Below are 27304 nucleotides of genomic sequence, written 5' to 3'. Positions count from 1 at the left end.
TATACTATTTGAGAAGATATGAAATTGGGACCTACACTTCACAAATCTGCTTCTCTAATCATTACGCTATTTAACAATAGCGTAGTGTCGGTCGGTCACATTCGTTCTTCTTGGCTCACATCCTGTACATAGTTATCAAGGCAAACTTTTGACTAATCTAAGACTGTTTCAAATGTTTCAGACATCACTGGATAATATTATTGTCAAAGTCTTGGAACTCCAGTTGTGGATGCAGTTGTGGATGCTATTGAAAAAAAAAAGATCCCATGTAATTTGGTTTTGAAATAGTGTAATCTGTAACGAATCTTGAATTCTTAAAGCCAATGTCTGAAAGTGATTGAGCACATACAAATGTATTCCAAGCTATCCTCCAATTTTGCTATGGAAATCTAAGTCCCCGAACATTGTTTAAATGCCATGGGTTGACGGGGATTAGACTCATTAAAATGCATGATATAAGTTTGTTTTATGTAGGTCTTATTTTGAAGCACCCCAAATGGAGATGGTCTACCATTTTGAAATAATTGGTTTTCTAACAAAGCTCTATTTGTAGCATCAGCAGGGAGATACAACTGTATCTTCAACACCCACCCAAACTTTAATGCACTCATTTTCTATGAAAATGTCCTTGTTTTCTATAAAAACATACATGAAATGTTTGAATAGGAAACGTAGCAAAATGAAAAGGAAATATAGTAATTGACAAGGTTAGAAACAATGATTTTTAATTGAAATAATATTTGTTTCCTTTAAAAAAGAAAAATCTAGCTTTCATCAAAGAATCCTCCATTTGAGGCAATTATTGCCTTGCAGACCATTAGATTCCAGTTTTTGGAAGTAATCTGAAGATTTTACCCCATGATTCCTGAAGCTCCTCCCAGAAGTTGGATTGGCTTGATTGGCACGTCTTATGTACCATTAGGTCAAGCTGCTCAACAGGGTTGAGATCCGATGACTGTGCCACTCCATTACAGACAGAATACCAGCTGACTGCTTCTTCCTAAATAGTTCTTACATAGTTTGGAGCTGTGCTTTGTCCTGGGTATCTGCAGGGTATTTCATGACATTGCAAAATGGAGAGATAGCCTTCCTTCTTCAAGGAAGGGTTTAACCCTGTACAAATCTCCCACTGTACCACCATCAATCAAAATTAGAAAGGGTTTATTCCCAAGTAAGTTTCACAACAAACAAGGAATTTGTTTTGGCCTTTGGTGCAACAATCAATACAATACAAAATAAATAAGGGAAGTAAATGCTTCCCCAGAATGGCACATTGCCTCCCCCATTCTTATCAGATGGTGTCAAGCACTCCTCCAGCATCTTTTCATGTGGTCTGTGTCTGACAAATGTTTTTCTTTGTGTGCACCTCTGAGTTAGATTTGTTTGTCCATTACACTTTTCCAATCTCCCATGGTCCATTTTTTTTGTTTGTTTTCCCAGCTTTGCAACTCAACTTAGAAGTTGCCTTTTCGCTGTTAGCGTTGAGACTGGTGTTTTGCGGGTACAATGTATTTAATGAAGCTGCCAGTTGAGGACCTGTGTCTCGATGCGGGAGGCAGGACACAGGCGCAGAGAAGTGGTTCAAGTCCATTTAATTTAATTTGGCAAAAAAAGAACCAAAAACCCAAGCAGCACCAGTGACAAACACGTGACACATACACACAAACAAAACACCACACAGAGTGTGGCAAAAGATTGAAGTAAATAGGATAACAAAAAACAACTGTGCAGAGATGCCTAGGGGCATGGTCAGGTCCAGAATATGCCCCCCAGACCAGCACAGCGATGGCTAGGGGCATAGCCAGTCCATTTCTCAGACTAGACATTAATGTATTTGTCCTCTTGCTCAGTTGTGCACTGGGGCCTCCCACTCCTCTATATATTCTGGTTAGCCAGTCTGCGCTGTTTTGTGAAGGGAGTAGTGCACAGTGAAATCTTCAGTTTCTTGGAAATGTATCGCATGGAATGGCCTTCATTTTTCAGAACAAGATTAGACAGATTAGTTTGAGAAGAACGTTCTCCAGATAGTCAACTATTCTAAAGACGGACAGATTTATTGCTTCATTAATCAGCACAACAGTTTTTGGCTGTGCTAACGTAATTGCACAAGGGTTTTCTAATGATCAACTAGCTTTTTGAAATGATAAAATTGGATTAGCAAACACAATGTGCTATTGGAACACAGGACTGATGGTTGCTGATCATGGACCTCTGAATGCCTTTGTTTATGTTGTAAATGACTATTGTAGCTAGAAATGGCTGATTTGTAATGAAATATCTACAATGTCTTTACTGTATTAGTGATGAATTTTATGTTATTTTAATGGACAAACATGTTGCTTTACCTTCATAAACAAGGACATATCTATTTAACCCTAGATTTTAGATGGGTTGTGAATATGCACATTTGAATTCTACGCCATAACATCACACCATGGTTTTCACATTGTTAAGCTTTCCATTTACTGCCTTCTGCACCACACAGAACCAAAGCTGATTGGAAACTAGATTTACAACAGCTCTTTTCACAGTTTCCTCCCACATCTTTTCAAATTCTTTATCAACCTCCATATCTAACCTCAGACATAGATTATTTCTGCTGTCATCAAGTGGACAAGAAACTTTAACTGTCTTGTTCTCCATCACCGCTATGTGGTTTTTCTTGATTGTGTGAACATTAATCATCTCTTAAGCTTTTCTCTATAGTTTTCCATCTCCTTCTTGATTAAGGTGACCAGACATCCACATTAACCAAGAAATGCTCCCAGTTACCCCTTGGAAAGAAAAATGTAACCCTGAAGTACAATTGTAGCTGATACCAATCAGATGCTAAAGATGAATTTTATTTAATATGACTGTACCAAACATGCCTCCTTCCTGTCTCGTGATGAACAATTTCAACCAGTAATGCATTGTAACCACTACCTAAACAACCGCGCCCACAGCTAGAAAGGGTTGCATTGCATATTGTTGGCATTGTCTCCCAATGTTGTCTCCCAAACTCAGACCATCTCCTGGGCTGGCCTGGAACTGGTCTGCCTGTATTTGGCCATGGTCAAAGAGGACTGCCTCAGCATTGTTGACCTGGTGCATGACTTTCACCTCCTCTTCTTGCCTGAGTACAATAGATGTTTGAACTGTACTTATCACCTCAATGACTGCCTAGTCTCCGAATGATTAATGATGTCCCCCTTTTTAGGTTGGTTTTGCCCAATGCACTTTCTCTGTCCCAGCCAACACATGCTCCATGCCATTGTTTTTCCAATGCACTCTGTGAATCACATATTCCATGTAAATAATGGCTGTAAACTATCGTTTTTTATGATGTTATAACATTACAGCTGTAGCTTACTAAGGGACTCTAACCGAAACAATACTGTCCTTTCCTGCTTGGGCTTTATGCAGTACTGATAGTGTTTCTGTGAGGTGACAAGAAAACTGTTGTAGTTTAGGACACAAGGTGGACAACAGAGTTTTTATTATCATTTTAGTTGATTGATTGTCCATGACAACTGACAACAATATACTCCACAGCATCTCTTCTGGATCAGAGGCTCCAGGTCATTCAGAAATTCTTCTTAAAAAGTCTGTTCAGTTTACAAGAAATAACCCTGCAGCACTTCTTTGTAACTGCATGTGGTGGGAGATCAACAAAGAAAAGCTCACGCTTCCTTTGTATGAACACAGCCCTGACCAGATTGAGGAAAGAAAGACCTCTTCAGTGCACCAAACCACATACAAAAACCCCAGTTTGTCAGTCAGTCATTGCAAACATGGTTAAATATGGTGTTCAAAATATATGGTGTTGCTTTATAGTAAGAACTGTGCAAGACGGACAGTTGAAAAAATATTTTGAGAGAGTCGGTCCTTCCAAATTGACCTTGTTGGCCTTGGCTGTGGACATCTGTTTCAGAAATAGCCCGCTAATAGAACCCAGACCATTGTAGCAGAGTTCCCCATGGTTAAATTTTGGGTCCAGGAGTTCCCCATGTCTCCTTGTTGTTTAGTTTGAACAGTTTTGAACTGTGATGCTTGGAGACTAAAACTGCTCTTAATCGTGGTTTATTGGCCATTAACTCTACGACAAACCTGGAGCATTTTTGCTTACTGTACATATTTACAGTGGGGCAAAAAAGTATTCTTCACTTCAACTATGAGAGTTAAAATGAGAGAAAAAAAATCCAGAAAATCTCATTGTAGGATTTCTTATGAATTTATTGGTAAATTATGGTGGAAAATAAGTATTTGGTCAATAACAAAAGGTTTTCTATGGGGTTGAGATCTGGTGACTGGCTAGGCCACTCCAGGACCTTGAAATGCTTCTTACGAAGCCACTCCTTCATTGCCCGGGCATGTTGAAAGACCCAGCCACGTTTCATCTTCAATGCCCTTGCTGATGGAAGGAGGTTTTCACTCAAAATCTCACGATACATGGCCCCATTCATTCTTTCCTTAACACAGATCAGTCGTCCTGGTCCCCAAAGCATGATGTTTCCAGCACCATGCTTCACAGTAGGTATGGTGTTCTTTGGATGCAACTCAGCATTCTTTCTCCTCCAAACACGACGAGTTGAGTTTTTACCAAAAAGTTCTATTTTGGTTTCATCTGACCATATGACTCCCAAGTCTCCCAATCCTCTTCTGGACCATCCAAATACTCTCTAACAAACATCAGACGGGCCTGGACATTAAGTAGTGGGACACGTCTGGCACTGCAGGATTTGAGTCCCTGGCGGCGTAGTGTGTTACTGATGGTAGCCTTTGTTACTTTGGTCCCAGCTCTCTGCAGGTCATTCATTAGGTCCCCCCATGTGGTTCTGGGGTTTTGCTCACCGTTCTTGTGATCATTTTGACCCCACGGGGTGAGATCTTGCACGGAGCCCCGGATCGAGGGAGATTATCAGTGGTCTTGTATGTCTTCCATTTTCTTATAATTGCTCCCACAGTTGATTTCTTCACATCAAGCTGCTCACCTATTGCAGATTCAGTCTTCCCAGCCTGGTGCAGGTCTACAATTTTGTTTCTGGTGTCCTTTGACAGCTCTTTGGTCTTGACCATAGTGGAGTTTGGAGTGTGACTGTTTGAGGTTGTGGACAGGTGTCTTTTATACTGACAACAAGTTCAAACAGGTGCCATTAATACAGGTCTGTGAGAGCCAGAAATCTTGCTTGTTTGTAGGTGACCAAATACTTATTTTACCGAGGAATTTACCAATAAAATCATTAAAAAACCTACAATGTGATTTTCTGGATTTTTTTCTTTCATAGTTGAAGTGTACCTATGATGAAAATTACAGGCCTATCTTTTCTTTTTAAGTGGGAGAACTTGCCCCATTGTACTGTAAATCTGTGTTTTAGCAACAGTAAAAAAAAAAAAAAGCAAAATTCAATCATGCATGTTTTCATTCAAATGTTTTTTATTTGGGTTGGCATAGATGTTCTGTAGGGTGGGCAGTGCTGCCTAATACTCCGCCCCAAAACGTCTCACCTGTGATGTGCGCAATAGCCCGGGGAGAAGGTAATAACAATGACACACAAACGTCAAACAGAAATATCCCTGGTAAGTGTAGTTACCTTCACTTCATCACAGTGGGGAAGATGTAATTGTGCTGTGCTCATCAAGACCACAATGCCGGACTAATGGAGAAAACTGTTTTCTCACCTCCTCAAAGACTAGTATCAGAATGAATTGTTTCCACTTCAGTTTGGTTTGGACCACACAAAATACCAGATAATGTCATTACATACAGCAGGTCTGAGAACATTGTTTTACTGTGGTGCTACTTTATCACAATTCCACTGTTAGGGATTTAACTATGTGAATGTCATTGAACTGCTACCAATATCTCTGTAACTGTCTGAGAGATGTTTCAATAAATGTAAGGGGTAACAAAGATCAAAATGTGTCTAGGATGTACCGCCTTAAAATGTAAGCCTTTATATACGTTTTATTTTAATTTAGTGTAACAGGTCACATGATAGGAGTTTAATTAAGAGCATGATCAGGGCATTGTGGGTCAGAGAACAACTTGGATGCAGAGGAAAGACATGGTTTCTGTAACTTAATTAGATTTCAGCACATTTCTGTTGTGCTTAAGTTTTTAGAAACGTCCGCTAGTTTCATATACTTTAAATGACAGAGAGACGTATTTAACCTTTTACAGTTTTTATTAACTTGTAGTTTCATGGTGTCTGCTGACAGGAATGAAAGAGAAAAACGTTTAAAATTAAAAGACATGCGAGGCGTGGCCAATACTTTGGTGTAATTATAATATCTGTCCTGGCCAACACATGCACCATGCCTTCACTATTGTTTTTACACTGTGTAAAATCACATATTCCATGCAAATAATGGCTGTAAACTACACTGAGCATCATCTCTTTTATGATGTTACAACATGTCAGTTGTAGCGTACTTTGGGACTAACATTAAGTTGTAATCCTTTCCTGTGGGTTGCATGTAGTAATGTTTGTACAGAGTGTTTCTGTGGGGTGTGAAAACAAGTTGTGGTTTGTCACATTTGACACATTAATCAGACAAGAGATCTTCTGTTCGGCTGTTTGTGCAGGATATCTACAGTTTCCAATGAAAAAACTAATAATGATGTTCACCATTTTTAATGATGTTTTCTGGCACACAGTCCTTGTAGAAGATTACTTCTAGAACAAATTACTCTGTGTGTTTTTTCAGAAAGCACCTCAATGACCTCATGACCCTCCTGTTCATTCAGTGCATAGGCCCCATAGCTGGGGAACACGAAACGCACCTCGTAGGGTGAGTTATGGTCAAACCGTGGGCACCAGTAAGCCAACCACAAGTGTTTAGGGATCCCTAGTAGGGCCTCATTTCCCTGCTGTATGGTGGCCCCGGAGACAGTCACCCCACTTATCATGTAGGACTGCCTTCCACGGCAGACTTTGTTAAGCCGTTGGCACACATCTAAATAGGTGCTCCAGGTCTCATCCTGGATATCAGTGATCTTAAAACAGGTAATTAGTTAACTGGGTCGGCCTGGTGTTGGTCAGGGTTGAGCAGGCCTTGGGAGTACTCCAAAGCATCTGAGTAGTCTTCCAGCACAGCCTGGCTCTCCTGGATCAGAGGCTCCAGGTCACCACTAGAGGGTAATATCTTCATATTCCCACCCTCATCCAAAGATGCCAGCTGTGGGGTGATTGGATGAGAAAAGAAGAGGTGTGAAGATGTGTTCAGTTACAGATAAGCTCTTTGCCCTTATTGGCCTTTAATTTACAACTGGTCCTAAGGAAATATAGCATTGTTTTATGAAAGTTGTACCACAAATAATTTAGGAATTTGAGTTTTAGAAAGTGACGGGTTATACTTTATTATGAGAGTCCTAATTTCCATCTGTTGATTCTCTATTAGGTAAAATTCATAAAAAAATCTGGTGATCTGTTGATAAGCTACTGCATGCTATGGGTTGTTCTTGAAGGCACATAGAGTAATTTTGTTAAGAAATCCATTATTCAGCTCAGTCCCATTTTGTAATTAGCATTATTTGCATTGTCCAAATTCATGAATCAAAACTGTATGACCCACTATACTATAGCTGCATTGCAAGCAGGATAACAACTCTAAAACACTTCAAGCTACATTCGGTAATCTGTCGCGCTAGCATTGATTATAAAAAAAATATATATTTAAACTGTATTCTAACAAAACAAACGGTGGAATTGGCTGAATTAAAACTGGCACTAGCAAACTATTTCCTATAGCCACCATACACTGCTTCTGTTCTTCGGCAGGGATATCAGCGAGGTGAGAGTATGAAATTTAACCTAAACAAGCTATGTGATGTTAGGTTGCTTCGCCTTTGCTGGCCCAATTTCGTGGGTGGACTTCAGAGTAATATTTGTAACTGTAGAAAATGCCGTGGTCTTAAGAAAGGTAGATGGGACGTGGGAGAGATTTGAGGCTTCACTCGTTGCCATATCTGTAAGGTTTGTTTACTGTTCCATCTCTCAACCACGTCACCAGGACGACATATAGCCTCCAGATCCCAAGATCTTCCAGATCCCAATCACAAGAAACATTGCACTCCTCCCAGCTCCCAAGTCACCGAAAAACTAAGCCTGTTCAAGGTTTTGTGATAGCTGTCTAACATTCTTTGATCCTAGCCTGCCTTCCATGTTTATGATTTAGCCTATCCTATTCTGTACCTTTGCCAGAGACTTTTTAGCATACACACTTGTATTTTGGATTTTGCCTTCAGACTGCTCCTTTTGTGCTTCTGCCATTCTTCATATTCCCCATCCTACTCTTTTATAATTGCCGCTAGTTTACATTATGTACACGGATCAGCCATAACATTATGACCACCTACCTAATATTGTGTAGGTCCCCCTTTTGCCACCAAAAAGTACTTGGTCCCCTGGGGGTACTTGGCCTGTCCATGGGGGGTACTTGAAAACACTCATGACACCATAGGCTTACTAGTGAAATTAACATGAGGGGTTACTCCAAGCAGTGCAGAATATTTTCAGGGGTACAGTAACTGAAAAAGGTTGGGAGCCACTGCCATCGTGCATCCGGGTGCCATGTGTTCTCCAGGTAAGCGACGCACAAGCACCCGGCCATCCACGTGATGTAAAAGGAAACGTGACTCATCAGACCAGGCCACCTTCTTCCATTGCTCTGTGGTTCAGTTCTGATGCTCACGTGGCCACTGTAGGCACTATCAACAGTGGACAGAGGTCCGCATGGGCATCCTGACAGGTCTGTAGCTAGGCAGTTTTAGAGATGCTCTGACCCAGTTGTCTAGCCATTACAATTTGACCCTTGTCAAAGTCGCTCCTAACGCTTGCCCATTTTTCCTGCTTCTAACACATCAACTTTGAGGACAGAATGTTCACATGCTGCCTAATATATCCCACCCACTGACAGGTGCCATAATGACGAGATAATCAGTGTTATCCACTTCACCTGTCAGTGGTCATAATGTATGGCTGGTCGGTGTATATTATTGCTATATTTTAGCAAAATTAGGATTCTTACAGCCCATTTGCCTTGTCAAAATGCCTCCAAGTTGTGCAAAGTCTTTGGTCGTCTTGCATGAACCACATTTTTGAGATCTCCCCAGGGCGGCTCGATGATATTAAGGTATGAAGACCGTGATGGCCACTCCAGAACCTTCACCTTTTTCTGCTGTAACCACTGGAGGGTCAACTTGGCCTTGTGCTTAGGGTCACTGTCGTGCTGGAAAGTCTGAGACCGTCCCGTGCACAGCTTTCGTGAAGAATGCAAATTGTCAGCCTGTATTTAGAGATAACATGCTGCATTCATCTTGCCATCAATTATCAAAAGATTCCCCGTGCCTTTAGACCTCACACAACCCCAGAACATCAGTGAGCCACCACCATGCTTCACAGTGGGGATGGTATTCTCTTCACTATAGGCCTTGTTGACCCCTCTCCAAATATAGCACTTATGGTTGTGACCGTAGAGCTCTATTTTGGTCTTGTCACTCCAAATTACATTGTGCCAGAAGCTCTTCCCCCAGAGCAGCCTGTATTTCTCCTGAGGTTAACTGTGGGTTCTTCTTTGTATCCCCAACAATTCTTCTGGCAGTTTTGGCTGAAATCTTTCTTGGTCTACCTGACCTTGGTATCAAGAGATCCCTGAATTCTCCAGTTCTTAATAAGTGATTGAACAGTACTGACTGGCATTTGCAAGGCTTTCGATATCTTTTTATATCCTTTTCCATCTTTATAAAGTTCCTTTACCTTGTTACACAGGTCTTTTGACAGTTCTTTTCTGCTCTCCATGGTTCAGTATTTATCCTGCTCATTGGATCCACGTGAGAGCTAACAAACTCATTGACTATTTATACATATACACTAATTGTAATTTAAAAGCCGGTGTGGGAAATTCTACTTTAATTGCCATTTTCATCTGTGTGTGTCACCTTGTGTGTCTGTAACAAGGCCAAACATTCAAGGGTATGTACACTTTTGTTCAGGGCCATTTGGGTGATATCTGTTATCATTATGATTTTGAAATGGGCCAAACAATTATGTGCTAATAAATGGCTTCATATGATCACTATCCTTAAATAAACGACTGTTGTTTTGCATTAAGCGTCAAAATTAAAAATCAATGCCAACATGTTCACAATTTCTGGGTATACAATTTTATGAGCACAACTGTAAGTAGTACTTCTGATTGCTGTTGTAATACACAAAGTACACATTGCCTTCGGATATTCTGGGCAAGGTTTGGGGATTAACGGCTTCACCATCGCCCCCCTTTAGCTGCTGTTGAAGCTTCTAGTTCTGTCAATTCATCCTCTGTGTATTCTGGTTAGAAGTATCTATCCATCGAAAAGAGCAGCAGCACCAGCGTTCCATACACCTTCAGTTCCAACCATCACATGAATGCATCCCGGACTTGTTGTGTCACATGTCTTCAATTATCGTTCACACCAGGTCCCTGTTTGTTAATGTGTATGTGTTTAAATGTTTCCCCTCTGCTCCCCACAGTGTGGACCATTGATGTTGTCATGTTTGATGTCGTGTGTGTTGCTGGTTAAACGTAAGTTCCTTTAGAGTGTTGTATACTGCCGTTTTGCTGCTTTAGTCAGCCATTTGCTTTTGTTGTATTTGTTGTGCTCGGTGTTTGTTTGTTTCTGAAATAAAGACTCTACACCGATTACTCCTGCCTGCACCTGGTTCCTTGCTCCCGCAACACCGCAGCTCATTACACAGTCAGACATATGGATTTTCCTTTCTCTCTCAAGCAAATAAAGTTTAACTGTCCAAGGTGAATATCAAACACAAAATAGATAACTTGCTTTCTAGCAAGCAATAATACATTTAGTTCACGTGATGTTTACACTTCCCGAAAAAACGTGAGGAGTGATATAATTGTGAACAAAACTGACCGGTAAACACAAGAAGTATCTCGTTTATTTTAAATGAGAATAATAAAGAAACTGGGGGGGTGGGCAAAGCCGGGCATTTGCCCTCCAGAAATAATTTAACCTCCAGATAGAGTTTTGTTTCCCAAAAACACTGCAAATGGTAAATGCATTGCATATGCCACCTTGTTTATAAAAAATGCCCCCTGAGTCATTTCATCCAAGAGCTGGGCCTGACAAAATTAAAGATCTCTAGCTTTTGTTGGTACATCCAGGGAATACCCATCATCTTCTTTCTGGCATTTATCTTAAATGTGTAGGCCCGAGTAGAGGGGCAGACAGAACAATACATCTAGATGTAGTCCAGACAGAAAAAGCTGGACTACCTGTGCAAACTGATTGGGCTACAGGTACCGCCTAATGCTAAACTAGAGAAGAATCATTCAGAAAGGATAAGATGAGAAAGCTTTTGACTGTGGCAACCATCTGAAAACCATTCTCTTTTTGGGGGTTGTCTTGACGTTGCCTCTCCAGTGCACATGTTGTTACTTTCATTTCCACCAAAACAGGTGACATTGATTCACAAACAGTTATGCTTTCAAACTGGACAGATTGATATCCCTGAAGTTTAATTGACTTGCTGCTACAGTATACTGTGATTTTTACGTGTTCCCTTAATTTCTTTGAGCAGTGTATTCATTATCTTTGTCTGCAGAAGGTTTCTCTGAAATGGAGACCCCATGAACACCAAGTGCAGAATGTGGTAAATGGTAAGAGAAACCCCACATGTTGGTATAAACAAAGCCTTGACCACATTGACAAAAAAAAGCCCCTTTCACTGCACAAAGAGTCAGATAAAACTTGAAGTAGTCAGTCATTCAGCAAGTCATACAGACAGGTCCACTCTTCCAGAATCTTTTTTTATCAACCCCACCATCATAATCAATAGTGATTGCTGGTAAGACGCTGATCTATTTTCAATATTTTTCTGTTACAGATTTAATATTAGTGGATTAAACTGACATTTTCCTCTAAATCTGCAAGAAATACTTTATAATGACAAAAACTGTTTTTAAATATGTGGATTTAAATATCTTATGTATTAAAATTTTTATAACAGAAATTTGTAAACAAATGAACTAATCACACACATGTAGTGTAATGAGCAGGTGTGAGAATAAAATACAATATGGCTGAAGGCCTGACCAAAACATTAAATATAATTTAATATTTTAAATAATGAAAAAATTTATAATAATGCTTGCAAGCACCACCAGTATGTGAGCGTATTGCAATTTTTCAGAAGAACATAAATATCACATTTACAGAAGTATTCAGACTCTTCGCTACAGTATTCAGACTCTTCGCTATAGTATTTAGACTCTTCAAATAGAGCTTAGATACATCTTATTTCCATTGATCATCTTTGAGATGTTCTTACCACTTGATTGGAATCCACCTGTGGTAAATTCAATAGATTGGACAGGATTTGGAAAGGCACATACCTGTCTATATAAGGTCCCACAGTAGACAATGAATTTTAGAGCAAAAACCAAGCCATGATGTCATAAGCAGGAGTAACACTGGGTTTTAACCACTGGGTCGAAACCTAAATGACTTGGAGAAGATCTGCAAAGAGGAATGGGACAAAATCCCTCCTGAGATGTGTGCAAACCTGGTGGCCAACTACAAGAAACGTCTGACCTCTGTGATTGCCAACAAGGGTTTTGCCACCAAGTACTAAGTCATATTTTGCAGAGGGGTCGAATACTTATTTCACTCATTAAAATGCAAATCAATTTATAACATTTTTGACATTTTTAACATTTTTGTTGTTATTCTGTCTCACTGTCCAAATAAACCTACCATTTTAATTATAGACTGAGCATTTCTTTGTCAGTGGACAAACGTACAAAATTAGCAGGGGATCAACAACTTTTTTCACTAACTGTAACAAGGACTGTAATTTTCCCCCTCAATGTAGACCCCCATATTACTAACAATTCATAGGCGTTCTGATGTCATTAGCGTTGTCTGTAATTTATTCCAGAAACCGGGGGCTTCACTGGATTTTAATCTCAATACAAATTCCAGTGAATATTGTTTTGATAAAGCCAAATAGCACTGAAGTATCTTAACAGGAGGTCTGAAAATGTGAGAACATCTTATTTAAGTGTAATATCCATGTCATTTTTGTTCTACATTAAGTAAAGTTTTATTAAAGACATGGTAACATTAACCCCATCCTTCCCCTCCCCAGTTCTCCAGACGACTGTGTTGACCCTGTTGGGGCTGTGGGGTGCCTGGCTCATTGGTCCATATTTGCACATACTTTTCCACTTCATAAGGGCGGACACTCTAGCAACCGTAACAATTATTGGCCAATCCCTAAATGATCCTGACTAGCAAAGATTCTTGAACCACTGGTGAATACACAGCTTTTGTATGATCTTTTCTGACTGATAATTGTATTTTGAATATCCACCAATCAGCATTCCGACCAGGTCTTTGTAATTTGATTCAGTTGTAGTCAAAATAAATAGTCCAGGCCACTTTTATGTCAGTCTTGTACTATAGGGATATAATATAAATACAATCCAGAGCTTCCACTCTTAAACTTTTAGATGCTGTCTACCTCTGTGCTCTTGAGATAGCTTTAGAACTCATTGTAAATTTAATGAAAAGGTGGGATGGGCATCTCTCTATGTACGACAAGAGAGGCAAAGTATTTCCTATTTACAAGGCTTTTGCAGAAACGTCCATCTTACAACCAGGGTTTAAACTGGGATTTGGGAAGTGGGGGTGCCCTACTTTTTACTTTCCAGTTGTATCTAAAACAGCTGGCCATTGGAAGTACGGGAACTCAGGTCCTCCTAGGTCTCATTTCGACCCTGTGTGCTTCCATCCAATTGAATCCCTGCTTACATCACAAAAAAATTAAAGCAAATAATTGTGAAATCCCTTTGAAAGCCATGTCTTCTTTTCTACACTCAATTATTACTTGATTTTCCTCTCTGACATTTTCATTAATTTCCCAATACCACGCATTTCAATCATTACAAACCATAGGACTACATTTATTTTATTATCTGATTGGAAATATTCTTGTGTTTTATTTAGCGTTGGTTAATCAGAAAAAGGCAGGAGCACTATGTTTTGAATAAAGGCTATGGTTCATATTTTTTACCCAGACAGTCCCAGTGGAACAACAACAAGCATTGACGGTCCCTGGCACAAAACATTTTGAGAATAAACGGACTCCACTATATAGCTAGGGTGTAGAAAGCATGGATCTTCTGTGGTCAACTACATAAGCCATTTTCTCCATGAGAATGCTGCCTACCACACAGGACTAACCTCTTATAATGGAACTGATGGGTATGACCGTTTTACCCCTTTGACTATCAGGCTGCTGCTTAGGTTGGGGAACATTCCCCAATCAGCTGTGAGAGGATACATGCATTGGTAATAGCTTACACATAAAAAATAAATAAAAAAATCCACAATTTACAGAGTGAATTGAACAGTTAACATGGTGTGCCACAAAGACACTGTCATTGCCACGAAAAACTCACTACCCGCAGTCCTGAATATATGCCCATCTTGACGTAGTCTGTAGAAAGCTAGCTAGACATAGGCCTGCCTATTTTGAAACATAATTTGAATTAAAATGTGACAGCATGTCCTTTCTATTTTTACTGAAACAATTTTCTTCGTACCTTTAGCCCTTTAGTATTCCACGTTTTTTCGTCTGGTGCTATAGCTAAAGGACCGAGAGGTCGAACAACAAAACTTGGAGTGGGAAGAAAGTCGAGATGACCGTTGGATTTCAAAATGTGTGGTTATCACCAACTATCATCCTCCACGCGCGATGCTCTCGCGCACTCAGTAGGTAGATCAGTAGCCTAGAATAGCGCTATTGAGTATTGTGAAACTACACTATATGAGGTGTGCGCTCGTTGTTACATGGCGTTAGAGGAAAATCTTATTTAATTTAGAATAGCGATTCATAAACGTGTGTTAAATGAAAGATCCTGGTCCGGCTCCAGAAAAAGACGGGCACACGTTATTCAAATGTGCCTATTCCCATGAAGGAGGAACTAACTCGTCAGCTTTTGTAGATAGGGGGAACAGTTCTATCAACGTACTCAGACGCAGCTTTTCCTCCACGTCATTGAATTGTCCCAGAGACTGCTGTAAAAAAAAAAAGTCGGTATGTTGTTTTCTGTAAATTGTATATATTCATTGTACAGGTGAACTGAGGTGCGTAAAGATTTAAGACATGGCTTATATGGAGGATAACAGTGCTGAGGGGATTGACTGGGGTCACAAATCAGTGTTGGGAGAAAAAAAACACAGATGTACAGAACGTAATTCAGAATTGACTGGGGCTCTTCCGGAGAACGCTCACATTGGACTTCCTAGCCCAGCACCAGACATTGTAAAATGCTCCCTAATATCTGGAGACTGTCTTTACTTCCACTATGGGTGTGATGGCCAGGATGACAGGGGCTGGGGCTGTGGCTACCGCACCCTCCAGACCATGGCCTGGTGGCTGTGCCATAGCTGGTGCCCACCATCGCCTAAGGCCAAATGCAGACCCCCACCCAGCCTTCCTGAAATCCAGCACGCCTTGGTGGCAATGGGGGACAAGCCTGCATCATTTGCTGGCTCTCGTGAGTGGATAGGGACGGTCGAAGCAAGCCTGATCCTTGACTACTACTACAATGTCCCCTGTAAAGTGGTCCATGTGCGGGGTGGAGGGATAGAACTGAATAGAGCTGCTGAGGAGCTCCATGAGCACTTCCAGAGCCAGGGGTCACCTGTCATGATGGGAGGGGACCGGGATAACTCTTCCAAGGGCATACTGGGCGTGTGCAGTCGGCCTGAGGGCCAAGGGAGCTACCTGCTGGTGATGGATCCTCACTACTACGGGCCCCCGCTGGAGCGAGCGGCACTGCAGAGGTTGGGATTGGTGTCGTGGAAAAACGTGGGGTCTCTGGATACTAGTTCCTTCTATAACCTGTGTCTGCCTCAGACTGCCAAAACATGAAAGGAAGAAAGTATGATCCAGGGTAAAACAAAAAACTCCTATGTCATGAATTATTTTCGGGACTTTTGTTTGTTGTAAATATCTGAGCAATTGTTGGTCATTGTTCGAAAAAAGTTGTTACGAATACTTTAACTGTCCTGTGCAGCTGTAGCTGGAAGTGTTAGTGGCTGAATAGAACACAGTCGCCCTCTTGTGGATGAATGCAGACTGTTCAGACTTAAAGATTTAACAGTATGTAGGATTACTAAGTAGTTCTGTGGCCATACCTAAATGTTTAAAGGGTAACACACGGAAAATTATCACTGTTTTGAGGCTAAATCTGATGTATTAGAGTGAAATGTCTGGTCTTATGTTATGTTTTTTTTAGCAGTAAATCTAGCGCCAAACAATTAATCTCTGCCATTTAAATTTGTTCAGGCACTTTTCAAAAGATGCTTCATTGCTATCTAGAGGGGGTTCTTATACCTTTTAAATGTGCTAGATGTGTTTAGTATAGTGGACTTTAGCACTTTTCCAGTGTTATTTATAAAATGTTTTGAGCAGCAGAGGTGGTTTTGTGCGTTTCCCTCTTGCAGAAACACCCGTGGCCTGCATGCCTTCCCTAAATGCCTACCGCCATTGCTGAACAGTAGCTACACACCAGGAGGTTAGGTAGTGATGGGGGACATGTGATTGTGTTTGGGTGGAATGTTACGTAGTCCTTGATGCATTTCTGCAATGATCTGGCTAATTTCAGCACCAGGATGTGTCTCGTTTACTCAAACTCAATGTGAATAGTGGGGAGAGGCTTGAACAGAGAGAGAGACGAGGAAGCAGGTGTGAAGACAGATATACATACTGTGCAAGCAGCAGAGAGCCATGCTGACAAACAAGTAACCAGCAGTCACTGGGGCGGTTTTAAAAAGTAGATTTCTGACTAAACTTAATAATTCACTGGATTGTAGTTTGACTTTCTAGATCTAGGCAACACTGAATGCAGCATATGCCTGTATGAGTCTAAACTTCGTACCTACCCCCATAATATTAATTAAGAGTTCACCGGCACCCACAACTTCTACCTGAATGCTTTGTGTTCAGTATGTTGGGGGTTGGGCAAAGGCTGAAATTGGGTGGAGATTAGAGTGACCCTTTAAACAAAGTTTGTCTACATGCCTGACAGATAAATATAAATGCACTAATTATCTGTTATTTGTTAGTCGTGGGTTTATTTTATACCAGATATTTCAATATCTTGACTTTCTTCTGTGGTGAGCAGTGCAGTCTGTCTCTGCAGTGGAGAATATAAACTGTCAAGTTGTCTTTTGTTCACATAACACTGACTTGTTCTTGTTACCCAGGAGACAACATGCAAATTAAGCTTCTGATCAAAGAACAGACAACAGGTTTTAAATAGGATATGATTGTCATACAGAGATGTTCTTTGCCACTGCAATGCTGCTATATCTGCAATCTCCGACTGAGTCTAACTTCACAGGATTTGATGCCACATCTTTATTACTTGTGAATAACACCTCACCCAAAAACAACATTCAAGTATCTACTCAATACAGAAATCAGATCATGATAAAGATATGACATTGAGGTGCGACTACTGGCACGATTGCATGGTTTTTCACTATGAGTCAGGCACACAGTCATTGTAGAAGATCTGGAAGTTCTTGTCAACGTCCATCCTTCCTTTGAGTAATTTCTCCAGGTTATTCACCGGAACCTCCATCAGGTGGTTGTTGACACGGTCGTTCATCCCGTAGGCCCCGAACACCGGGAACTTGTAGCGTACGAAATAGGGTGCATTCTGGTCGTAGTCGGTGCAGCAGTAGGCCGACCACATGTACTCGGGGATGGCAACACGGTCCACGTTGTTGCGACGGATCATGTTCCCCGAGGTCGTGACCCCGGTGACCACATAGGCTTTGCCACGGCAGTAGTTGTTGAGACGCTTGCGGATGAGGTCCTTGTGCTCGGCCCATGGGCCGATGTTGAACTCTCGGACCTGTGGCGAGGGAACCAAAAGCGGTTATCTCCCATGCTCTTAAATGACTTAAGGTGGACAAAGGTAGACGTACCAAACCGTAGCCGACCTACCTGGGGAACCACGTTGGTCAGGGTGTAGGTGGCGGCTTTGTCCAAGGGGTCGGCCTGGTGCTCGTCAGGGTTGAGGTGGCCGCGCTCGTACTGGACCACGTCAGCATAGTCCTCCAGCACGGCCTGGCTGTCCTCAAAGTTCATGTGCATCTGAGAGGAGGACTGGGGGAACGGCTCCATGTTGCTCGTGCCCTTCTCTGATCCCAACTATATGGAGGGAGAGAGGAGAGGGGGAAGGTGGGGGGGATAGGGGGGAGGGAGAGGGCCAGGTGGGGGGGAGGGAGGGATAGAGGGGAGGGATGCATTAGTGGTTCCCAACCTTTTTCAGTTACTGTACCACCAACAGAATTTTGCTCTGCTCGGAGTAACCCTGAAGTACCCCCTCATGTCAATTTCACTCGTAAGCCGATGGTGTTGTGGGTTTTCTCAATGTACCCCCTGTGGAGAGGCCATGTACCCCCAGGGGTCCTAGTACCCCAGGTTGGGAACCACTGCATTACACTATATCATTTAAATGGACATTCGTTTTGTGACGACAGTGTACAAATACATTGACACAGCAGAGCACAATGCAATATTACATCCCCACTAATTTGAAGCCTGGCATACTTGGGCCTATGTCTGTATTATGGCCCGCTGTTTTGGCAGCCTGATAGACACATAGAGTGAGATGGAGACTTTGATGTCAGGGTGAAAGGTGGAAAAGTCGGGGGAAGAGAGACGTATTGCGGAAACAAGGATGTTGTTGAAACGGGAAAGTGTTGTATCACACACAACTAGATTAAAATGTTATTGTGGTACCATTCTAACTGCCCACAAACCTGCTTATCTCCAACTTCTCATTGTAGCCAGAGCAGTAATATTGTCCTGCAGAACTCTGCTTTAGTGAATGGGTGTGTCCGTTGTCAGTGTCTGTGAGAGAACCTTTGTCAAACCATTTTTTCAAATGACAATCATGTTGCTGTTTAGTGCATGTAAACACCTATGTTAAAGTTAACCTAAGATATACAACCAATGAACACCAGGCACATATCGCAGGGTTGCGAACACTAACAAAATAACACACACAAACTAAGAGGCAGAGCAGACCGACTCTCACACACACCTCCACACTTTCACACTTATTAGCCACTTACCTGCGGCTCAAACATCCAGGGAAAATCCACCCTCTTCTCCCCATCAGACTTCTTGAAGATGTAGGCCGAGTAGAGGGGGATGTGTTTGTGGGGGTCGTAGAGGGTGACGAAGCATGGCTTGTCCTCGTAACGCTGGCAGATCTTTTTCAGGGGGCTGCTGAATTGGTAGCCCCGCGGCGGGGTGCCCATGTACAAGGAGTCCTTACAGCGCTCCACGTGGTTGAAGTCCTCCACCACGCCAGCCCGGGACCCCCGCAGACAACACAGTAGGACAGCCAGAGACAGACAAGAGGGGATTGATTGGTGTCTCATGGTGACCATTGAAGCTAGTCTGCCTGTCTGTCTGCCTGTCTGTCTGTCTGTCTGTCTGTCTCTGTCTGTCTTGACTGTGTGCCTGGTCTCTCTTTCAGTTGCCTCACGATGATCCCGTTTCTCCCTCTGCCCTTCACACTACTGTAGCTGCTCTGTTTCAGCCTCTCGCTTTTTCCCTTGTATTCCTTATTATGTTTCATACATGTCGACAGTAAGTCTCTCTGGGTCAGCCCATCTCTACTCCCTATTTCAGAGCCCTTTTACATCTATTCAAAGTGGCGAGCCATGATAGCAAAGTGAGAAGCAGTATAAATGTATGTTATCAGTTTTTAGCTTCCAAAATGGCTACTTAGAACTACACCCATCAACAGGTCAAGCACTGGTTAGATGTCTTATAATATGTCATTTGTAAGCCTATTTAATGATTTCCTATCTTCTCCTTCATGCTTTCTGGAGCAGAACAAAGCTTTGTTTAGATTAAAATGTAGACTTCAAGAACAGTCTGAGACAATATGCAGACCTAACATTGTCATGTTTTACATCACCGACTTGATATGGATTTTGCTGCTGGAATTATTATTATGGGCTTCCAGTAAATATGCTTATGGATGTGTAGAAAATGAATGATGCATTGGGAAATTATTTGCAATGACTCTATTTCTACCCATTACAGTGTTATTATTTTGGACCTGTTTGTTCTTTCACACATTTAGTGTGAGGGGAGTGGGAGGTTTTAATCATATATTTTCATATCTGCTGTGTGTGTGACTACAACTGCACTTTAAAAATGAATATTGATGAATACATGTTATAATTTTTTTTTTACAGTTCATTAACAGCCACCCACAGTATGTGCCAACTGAATATCACTCTGAATAAGTGGCATTGCTAATAAGTCATAGAAAAATAAATGTTTTGACCAACACTCAAGTAGTATTGTAAGTTGTAATGAGTCATCCTACTTTTGGAATTTGTAAACTTTATTCAATCAGATTTAGATTGCAATGGAAAAAACATACATCGAATACATACATGGGTTTTGTGAATCGAGAAAATAAATTTTTTGAAGACTGCTGGTGTTTAGCAGGAAGTGACATTTTTATTTCAGGTAATGTGGTTTGGGGATAATTGATGCTCACAGTTGATCAGAGGTACTCATTCAGTTGAACTCCTCAATCTTTCACCACTTTCCTTTCCAATGAAGCATAAATGCCTGGAAAAACATGTAAAACTGAATTATAACTCAAACTAATTTTTAACATACATTTTACCACACTGTTCAAGCTCTGTCTAGGTCCTTGGACCACTCAAGGACCCTCAAGGACTTAGCTCAACATTGCTTCATTTATCTTCCTTCCCTATTTGTACTCTAACTCAGACCCATGCAGTGCATAGATGTTTGGGGTGCTTGAAGGTTGAGGTAGGCTCCAAAAGGCATGTTGGGTGTTATTAAAGCTGTGTTTTAGGGTTGACAATACAGTAGCAAGGGGCCATTTGTATACAAGATATTGTAATTGATTTGATACATTGTACACGGTCAGATAAATCATTTTGAAACCAGCCTACAGTCTTCTGAGAGCCCTAGATTGTGGAGTCCATAAATTAGGATGGGACTGTTTGTCCGAGTCGAAGACTAACTAAATTAGGCCCATGGGGGGAGTGCCCAGCTAAATTAATACAAACAGCTGAATAATACCGCTTTTGGGGTCAAGCTTGTTGCACCTTTTGAAACAAATATAATCTATATGGATCAAACTCTGAACAAATGACAACAAAATGTGAAAAGGGGGGTGTAGACTTTCTGTAGGCACTGTAAATCAGAAATGTTCCATATTGTTTTCTTGCTGAATGTAGCCCACTTAATGCAAAGCCGAAGGAGGCTGGACACAGTCGTCCATAAAGATCTGGAAATTCTTGTCCACAAAAGGGGACCTCTGAAGGAACTCCTCCAATTTCTTGACGGACAGCTCCAGGACCTGATGGATGAACAATTGAATGGAGGAGATTGACTGAATTAGATTTCAGTTATGCTCAGCAACTTTCACTTCATGGGATTATTTGACACATTTCCCAAAAACCTGATACCAGGTATAACATATTATGCTAATAATATAAAAAAAAAAAATGTATACCAAATTAAATATTTTAGTAAATGACAACAATTACACTAGATTTACCTGGTTGTTCTCATTCTCGTTGAGGCCATAGTGGGCAAAGGCTGGGAACTTGTAGCGCTCGCCAAAGGGTGCGTTGTGGTCTTAGTCAGTGCAGCAGTAGGCCGACCACAGGTACTTGGGAACCGCCACGCGGTCAATGTTATGGCGCCGGATCATGTTCCCGGATGTGACGATGCCGGTGACCACGTAGGCGGTTCCGCGGCAGTAGTTGTTAAGGCGCCTGCGGACGATGTGCTCCTGAACCTTCCAGACACCGGTGCTGAATTCTCTGACCTTAAAGACCGGCGGGCGATGTGATTCCATACAAATGTGACGTTTAAGTAGAAAAACTTAAAAAGGGTTTAACAGCATGAACAAAATGGCTGACCTGAGGCACCACGTTGGTCAGGGTGTAGGTGGAGGCCTTGTCGTCTGGGTCGGCCTGGTGCTCGTCAGGGTTGAGGTGGCCACGCTCATAGAAGACGGCATTGGTGTAGTCATCCAGCACCGCCTGGGCGTCCTCAAAGTTCCTGTGCATGTAGCCACGCGGGAAGGCCTGCATGTCTCCGGTGTCAGACATTGTGGATAGCTGGGTGGGAGATGAAGAAACAACAGTACAGGAGGACAGACAGACAGGTGAGCATTCTATTACACTCTGTGGCATGTAAAAAATGCTCATCAGGCCCGGTGGACCTGGATTTTGGTTGAAGATGACAAGATGAAAACATCTACTTGACTTTGAAAGAGTGTTCATTATTGGGTCTCTGACAATGACCCCAGCCACAGGGCATGAGGTCACTGAATGGTTTGATGAGTATGAAAATTAATAGAATGATATGCTATGGCCTTCACAACAACCAGGTCTTAACCCAGTTGAACATCTATGGGAGATTGTAGACCAACGTGTTGGACAGCTCTCCACCACCATCATCAAACACCAAATGAGGGAATATATTTTGGAAGAATGGTGTTCCATCCCTCCAGTAGGGTCACAGAGACCCGTAGAATCTGTCAAGGCGAATTGAAGCGGTTCTGGTGGCTTTTGGTTCAGCACCCTACTGAGACACTTTGTGTTGTTTTTCCTTTAGTTTGCTACCCTTTTGTACATTGTGATATGCATAGGAGGTTAATTACATGGTAACAAAGCTTCCTGTACAAAGGAGATAGGATGACATAAATAACCCTAATTGGTCTCTTAAGTCGCTCTGGATAAGAGCGCATACGATATGACAGTGCCACACACAGACAAAATAATCAAATATTACTCTAGTAAATAATGGACAGTGTTCTATTGACTTTTAATTGACGCAAAGAGTCATGTTATTGTCACACTTAACAGCTCTGAAGCTGCAGAGGGTAAGAAAAATGACAATTTCACTGGAGAGTTGTTATTACACCAAAACAGTTGCTTCGGGTTACCTGTGGTTCGTACATCCAGGGCACGTCCACCCTCTTCTCCCCATCGGAGCGTTTGAAGACGTAGGCTGAGTAGACAGGGACATGGTTAGTGGTGTCATACAGTGTCACATACCGCGCCTTGCTGTTGTAGCGCTGGCAGATCTTCTGGAGCGAGTGGTTCTCCAGGCCCACGGGGGGAGTGCCCATGTACAGGAACGCCCTGCACTCCGAAGGGAGCTCCTTCTCCACAGACCCCCGAGCGGCCGTCATCACATTGGTGACCAGCAGGAAGCCCTGTGCCCAGAGTGAGGCCATGATGGCTTAGCAAAGAGGTCACAGTGTATGGATGGACCAGACCTGTCCAAATTAAAAGGAGGAATAGCCGAGTCTGTGTTGAGGTGTCTGTCTTGTTGCTCTGTCCCTTGACCTACAGTATATCTGTCTGTGCACCTGCCCTGAGATCTTGGTGCTCGCAGTTCTGAAAGAAAGAGGCACACCTGTGTATCAGCTTCAGCTCTCCCTAATCTGGCTTTAGCATGCAAAGCCATGCACAACTTAGCTCTCTCAGCTGAGTTATCTGTATTCTAGTGAAGCAGTCGATGCTAGCCTGGTTTCAAGTATGTTTGTGTTATATTGCCTCCTGTGTTTAATTTGGCATGATGATGTCCATAAAAATTGTCATTAAAGCACAAAGTGGTCTTGGACCAGGCTAGACCATTGATATCCCAACCTGAAATTATATTCCAGACATCCTGCTCTCATAACCTCCTATGGAAGCCAGATCAATAAGATTTTAATGAGGATTGTGTTCACCGACAATGTTTTCTGGAAGTATTCCTGAGTCCGTGTTATGATTTCCATTACAGTATCATTCCTATATGTGATGCAGTGCCGTCTGAGGGCCCGAAGATCACGGGCATCCAGTATAGTTTTCCAGCCTTGACCCTTATGCACAAGAGATTGTTCCAGATTCTCTGAATCTTTGGATGATATTATGCACTGTAGATGATGATAACTTCAAACTCTTTGCAATTTTTCTCTGAGAAACTCCTGTCTGATATTGCTCCACAATTTTTTGCCGCAGCATTGGGGAAATTGGTGAACCTCTGCCCATCTTGACTTCTGAGAGACACTGCCACTCTGAGAGGCTCTTTTTATACCCAATCATGTTGCCAATTGACATAATAAGTTGCATATTGGTCCTCCAGCTGTTCCTTATCTGTACATTTAACTTTTCCGTCCTCTTATTGCTACCTGTCCCAACTTTTTTGGAATGTGTAGCTCTCATGAAATCCAAAATGAGCCAATATTTGGCATGACATTACAAAATGTCTCACTTTCAACATTCAATATGTTATCTATATTCTATTGTGAATTAATAATATAGTTTGTAAATTATTCCATTCCTTTTTTACTCACTTACTTTGTACAGTGTCCCAACTTTTTTGGAATCAGGTTTGTAGGAAAACCTGCAAAATCGGCAGTGTTTCAAATACTTGTTCTATTTACATTGCCGTTATTTTTAAGAATTTTAAACAAAAATCCTTTCAGGAAAAAAAACTGCCTTCCAGGAGACTTTGCAATATAAAAGTCTATATAACACTGTACATTTTCAACAGTACAATATAACAGCAATATAACACTGTACATTTTCAGAACAACCCACATTAAAGAAACATCTCAATGTTCAACTTAACAACTCATCATTTATATATACTTTTTAACAGGATAAAGACAACTTAGGACTGAGAGTAGACCATCTGAAACCTGGACTGCCCATGGGGATAATTCTGCCGCAGCAGAAGGGTTAGTCAGTTTACAAGTCTAAGCGTATAGGTGCCCCCCTATCTCTAGAAGGGTAACGGCGGTCAACCTGATGCTCAACAACTCCTGTAGGCCTTGGCATTGCAAGTTAAGCTTTGGTGACGGCAATATGATTTTAATGAGGATTTGACCATTGCCAAGGCTAAACAGGTTTTCCAACGAGTAAGAATAACATTAAGAAAGAACTGAATTAACAAAGCTGGTCTGAAACCTCCTGAGGACAGTTTCTCTTTAGAATGAACATTTCCTGTCACTTCCTGTCACAGAGAACTAGAGGTTTGTACCATAGCCAACAGAAAAACAAACAACTTAGCTCGCTCTGCGTTGATCAGCTTCTGTCACTTAAGTTGTGACATTTCTATTTTTACATGTTTGTGGTTACATGTGGTAGGTTTACAGTTTCTTACCAGCAGAAATGATTTTAGGTTCTGTATGAATATTTGGCCACCTACATTAACAACAGAAATGTAATAGGAAATTGTACACATTCAGCTCATTAGACTATGCGTGTGTCTATCCTCTCATAACTGTACCTTTCTGTTTGTGGTAGCTACCACTGCAATAAAAATTATATTTGATTTGAAATATTGAACTGGCCCCCTCGTTGCTCTTTAGCATCTCCTTATGTCAGCCTGGGTGCCTTTGAGCTCAACTGAGGTAGAATGCCGGAGATAGTTTAGAATTCATGTCTAGAGTTCCCGGCAGAGCAAGCACATTGATAAAAATCTGATATAATTCGGAAGACCCATCTCGATTTTGCTGGGAGTTGCTGCAATGTTGAAGGGCCTTAATCATGTCACGAAGTTGGAAATAAAAATTGGGTAAATGTAAATGCAGTATCTCACAAAAATGAGAACACCCCTCACATTTCTGCAAATATTTGATGATGACTTTTCATGTGACAACACTGAAGAAATGACACTTTGCTACAATGTAAAGTAGTGAGTGTACAACTTGTATAACAGTGTAAATTTGCTGTCCCCTCAAAATAACTTAACACACAGCCATTAATGTCTAAACCGCTGACAACAAAAGTGAGTACACCCCTAAGTGTCAAAATGTTTGTTTGTGAGGCTTTAATATCTCTATGTTTAAGCCGCAAAAGTCTATTGAGTTGCACGTATCTGATCAATACATGTCTGTTAGGACAGTGGTAAAAAACTGGCATAAGTACAAATGACACCGACCAATAAAATTCCATTAGTATCCATAGATTGATGAGAGCAGCAGTAGTATGAATTTAATTGTATATAAAGAAATTTGGGTTGTCGTTTTTGCGTCACAAACACCAGTATGCAGTTGTTTAAAGTTCACAGAACCTGTAAGCTCAGTTGCTGTCTTTGGCTGTGGAATGCACTCTCCTCCAAGAGCATAATGTCCTGGAAAATGTACTTTGTGAAAAAGCAAGCAGTGTGATAAAAATGACTTGGCGAAATGTACATCAAACGACACATCCTGAGTTCCTGTGATGAGGCAAAGTCTCCTGGAAGGCAGTTTTTTTTCCTGAAAGGATTTTTGTTAAAAATTCTTAAAAATAACGGCAATGTAAATAGACACAGCATTATTGGGAATTATAAAGGATACACAACAAATTCATGGACTGTGTCATGATTCCACCTAGGACCCCGTCTTTCTTTGTCGCCGATCTTCTAGCTGTCATCATCCCATCTACACATCAATGCATCCCCGGACTGTCTTATCATGCACTCCTGTTCCCACATCCCTAATTCCCCGTTCTTCTTCCTCCAAACACAGATAGTGGAGTTTAGACTCATCACACCACATGACTTTCTCCCATTCCTTCTCTGGATCATCCAGAAGGTCATTGGCAAACTTCAGATGGGCCTGGATATGCGCTAGCTTGAGCAAGGGGACCTTGCATGCGCTGCAGGATTTTAATCCATGACGGCGTAGTGTGTTACTAATGGTTTTCTTTGAGACTGTGGTCCCAGCTCTCTTCAGGTCATTGACCAGGTCCTGCCGTGTAGTTCTGGGCTGATCCCTCACCTTCCTCATGTCCTGTAGCCCATCATTGTTTTAGATTCCGTCTCTCACAGTTGAAGTGTACCTATGATAAAAATGACACACCTCTACATACTTTGTAAGTACAAACCCGATTCCAAAGTAGTAGGGACACTGTACAATTGTGAATAAAAACAGAATGCAATGATGTGGAAGTTTCAAATTTCCACATTTTATTCAGAATACAACATAGATGACATATCAAATGTTTAAACTGAGAAAATATATCACTTTAAGGGAAAAATAAGTTGATTTAAAATTTCATGGCATCAACACATTGCAAAAAAGTTGGGACAAGGCCATGTTCACCACTGTGTGGCATCCCCTCTTCTTTTTATAACAGACTGCAAACGTCTGGGGACTGAGGAGACAAGTTGCTCAAGTTTATGAATAGGAATGTTGTCCCAATCTTGTCAAATACAGGCTTCTAGTTGCTCAACTGTCT

At 41.5% G+C, this 27304-nt stretch overlaps 2 protein-coding genes and 1 pseudogene across 2 annotated transcripts; 1 reads left to right on the top strand and 2 right to left on the bottom strand.

Annotated features, from left to right (window-relative positions):
* Positions 1–15028: 15028 nt before the first annotated feature.
* On the top strand, positions 15029–16471 carry LOC114830304 (ufm1-specific protease 1-like). Its single transcript, XM_029117630.2, has one exon. The coding sequence runs from the start codon at positions 15156–15158 to the stop codon at positions 15924–15926; it is 771 nt and encodes a 256-aa protein (XP_028973463.2). The 5' UTR covers positions 15029–15155; the 3' UTR covers positions 15927–16471.
* Positions 16472–17541: 1070 nt separating this feature from the next.
* Positions 17542–19468, bottom strand: LOC117593986 (endonuclease domain-containing 1 protein-like). The gene is made up of 3 exons (XM_034290808.1): positions 19148–19468; positions 18012–18218; positions 17542–17919 (listed from the first exon to the last, which is right to left on the bottom strand). Exons 1-3 carry the CDS (start codon positions 19466–19468, stop codon positions 17542–17544), a joined length of 906 nt encoding a protein of 301 aa, XP_034146699.1.
* A 1652-nt stretch (positions 19469–21120) lies between these two features.
* On the bottom strand, positions 21121–23328 carry LOC117593985 (annotated as a pseudogene).
* Positions 23329–27304: the final 3976 nt, after the last annotated feature.

The sequence above is a fragment of the Esox lucius genome, chromosome 24 (assembly GCF_011004845.1).
Source record: "Esox lucius isolate fEsoLuc1 chromosome 24, fEsoLuc1.pri, whole genome shotgun sequence".
Taxonomy (NCBI): domain Eukaryota; kingdom Metazoa; phylum Chordata; class Actinopteri; order Esociformes; family Esocidae; genus Esox; species Esox lucius.
This window is presented reverse-complemented; position numbering and strand designations above follow the sequence as displayed.

What these genes read in the sequence shown, in the direction of transcription:
- LOC117593986 (XM_034290808.1), bottom strand. Translation starts at nt 19,468, where the DNA reads ATGGTCACCATGAGACACCAATCAATCCCCTCTTGTCTGTCTCTGGCT. An exon ending in CCTGGATGTTTGAGCCGCAG is followed by an intron (nt 18,219 to 19,147) that starts GTAAGTGGCTAA and finishes CCCTCCATATAG; the next exon opens with TTGGGATCAGAGAAGGGCAC. An exon ending in TGACCAACGTGGTTCCCCAG is followed by an intron (nt 17,920 to 18,011) that starts GTAGGTCGGCTA and finishes CCCTCGCCACAG; the next exon opens with GTCCGAGAGTTCAACATCGG.
- LOC114830304 (XM_029117630.2), top strand. Translation starts at nt 15,156, where the DNA reads ATGGCTTATATGGAGGATAACAGTGCTGAGGGGATTGACTGGGGTCAC.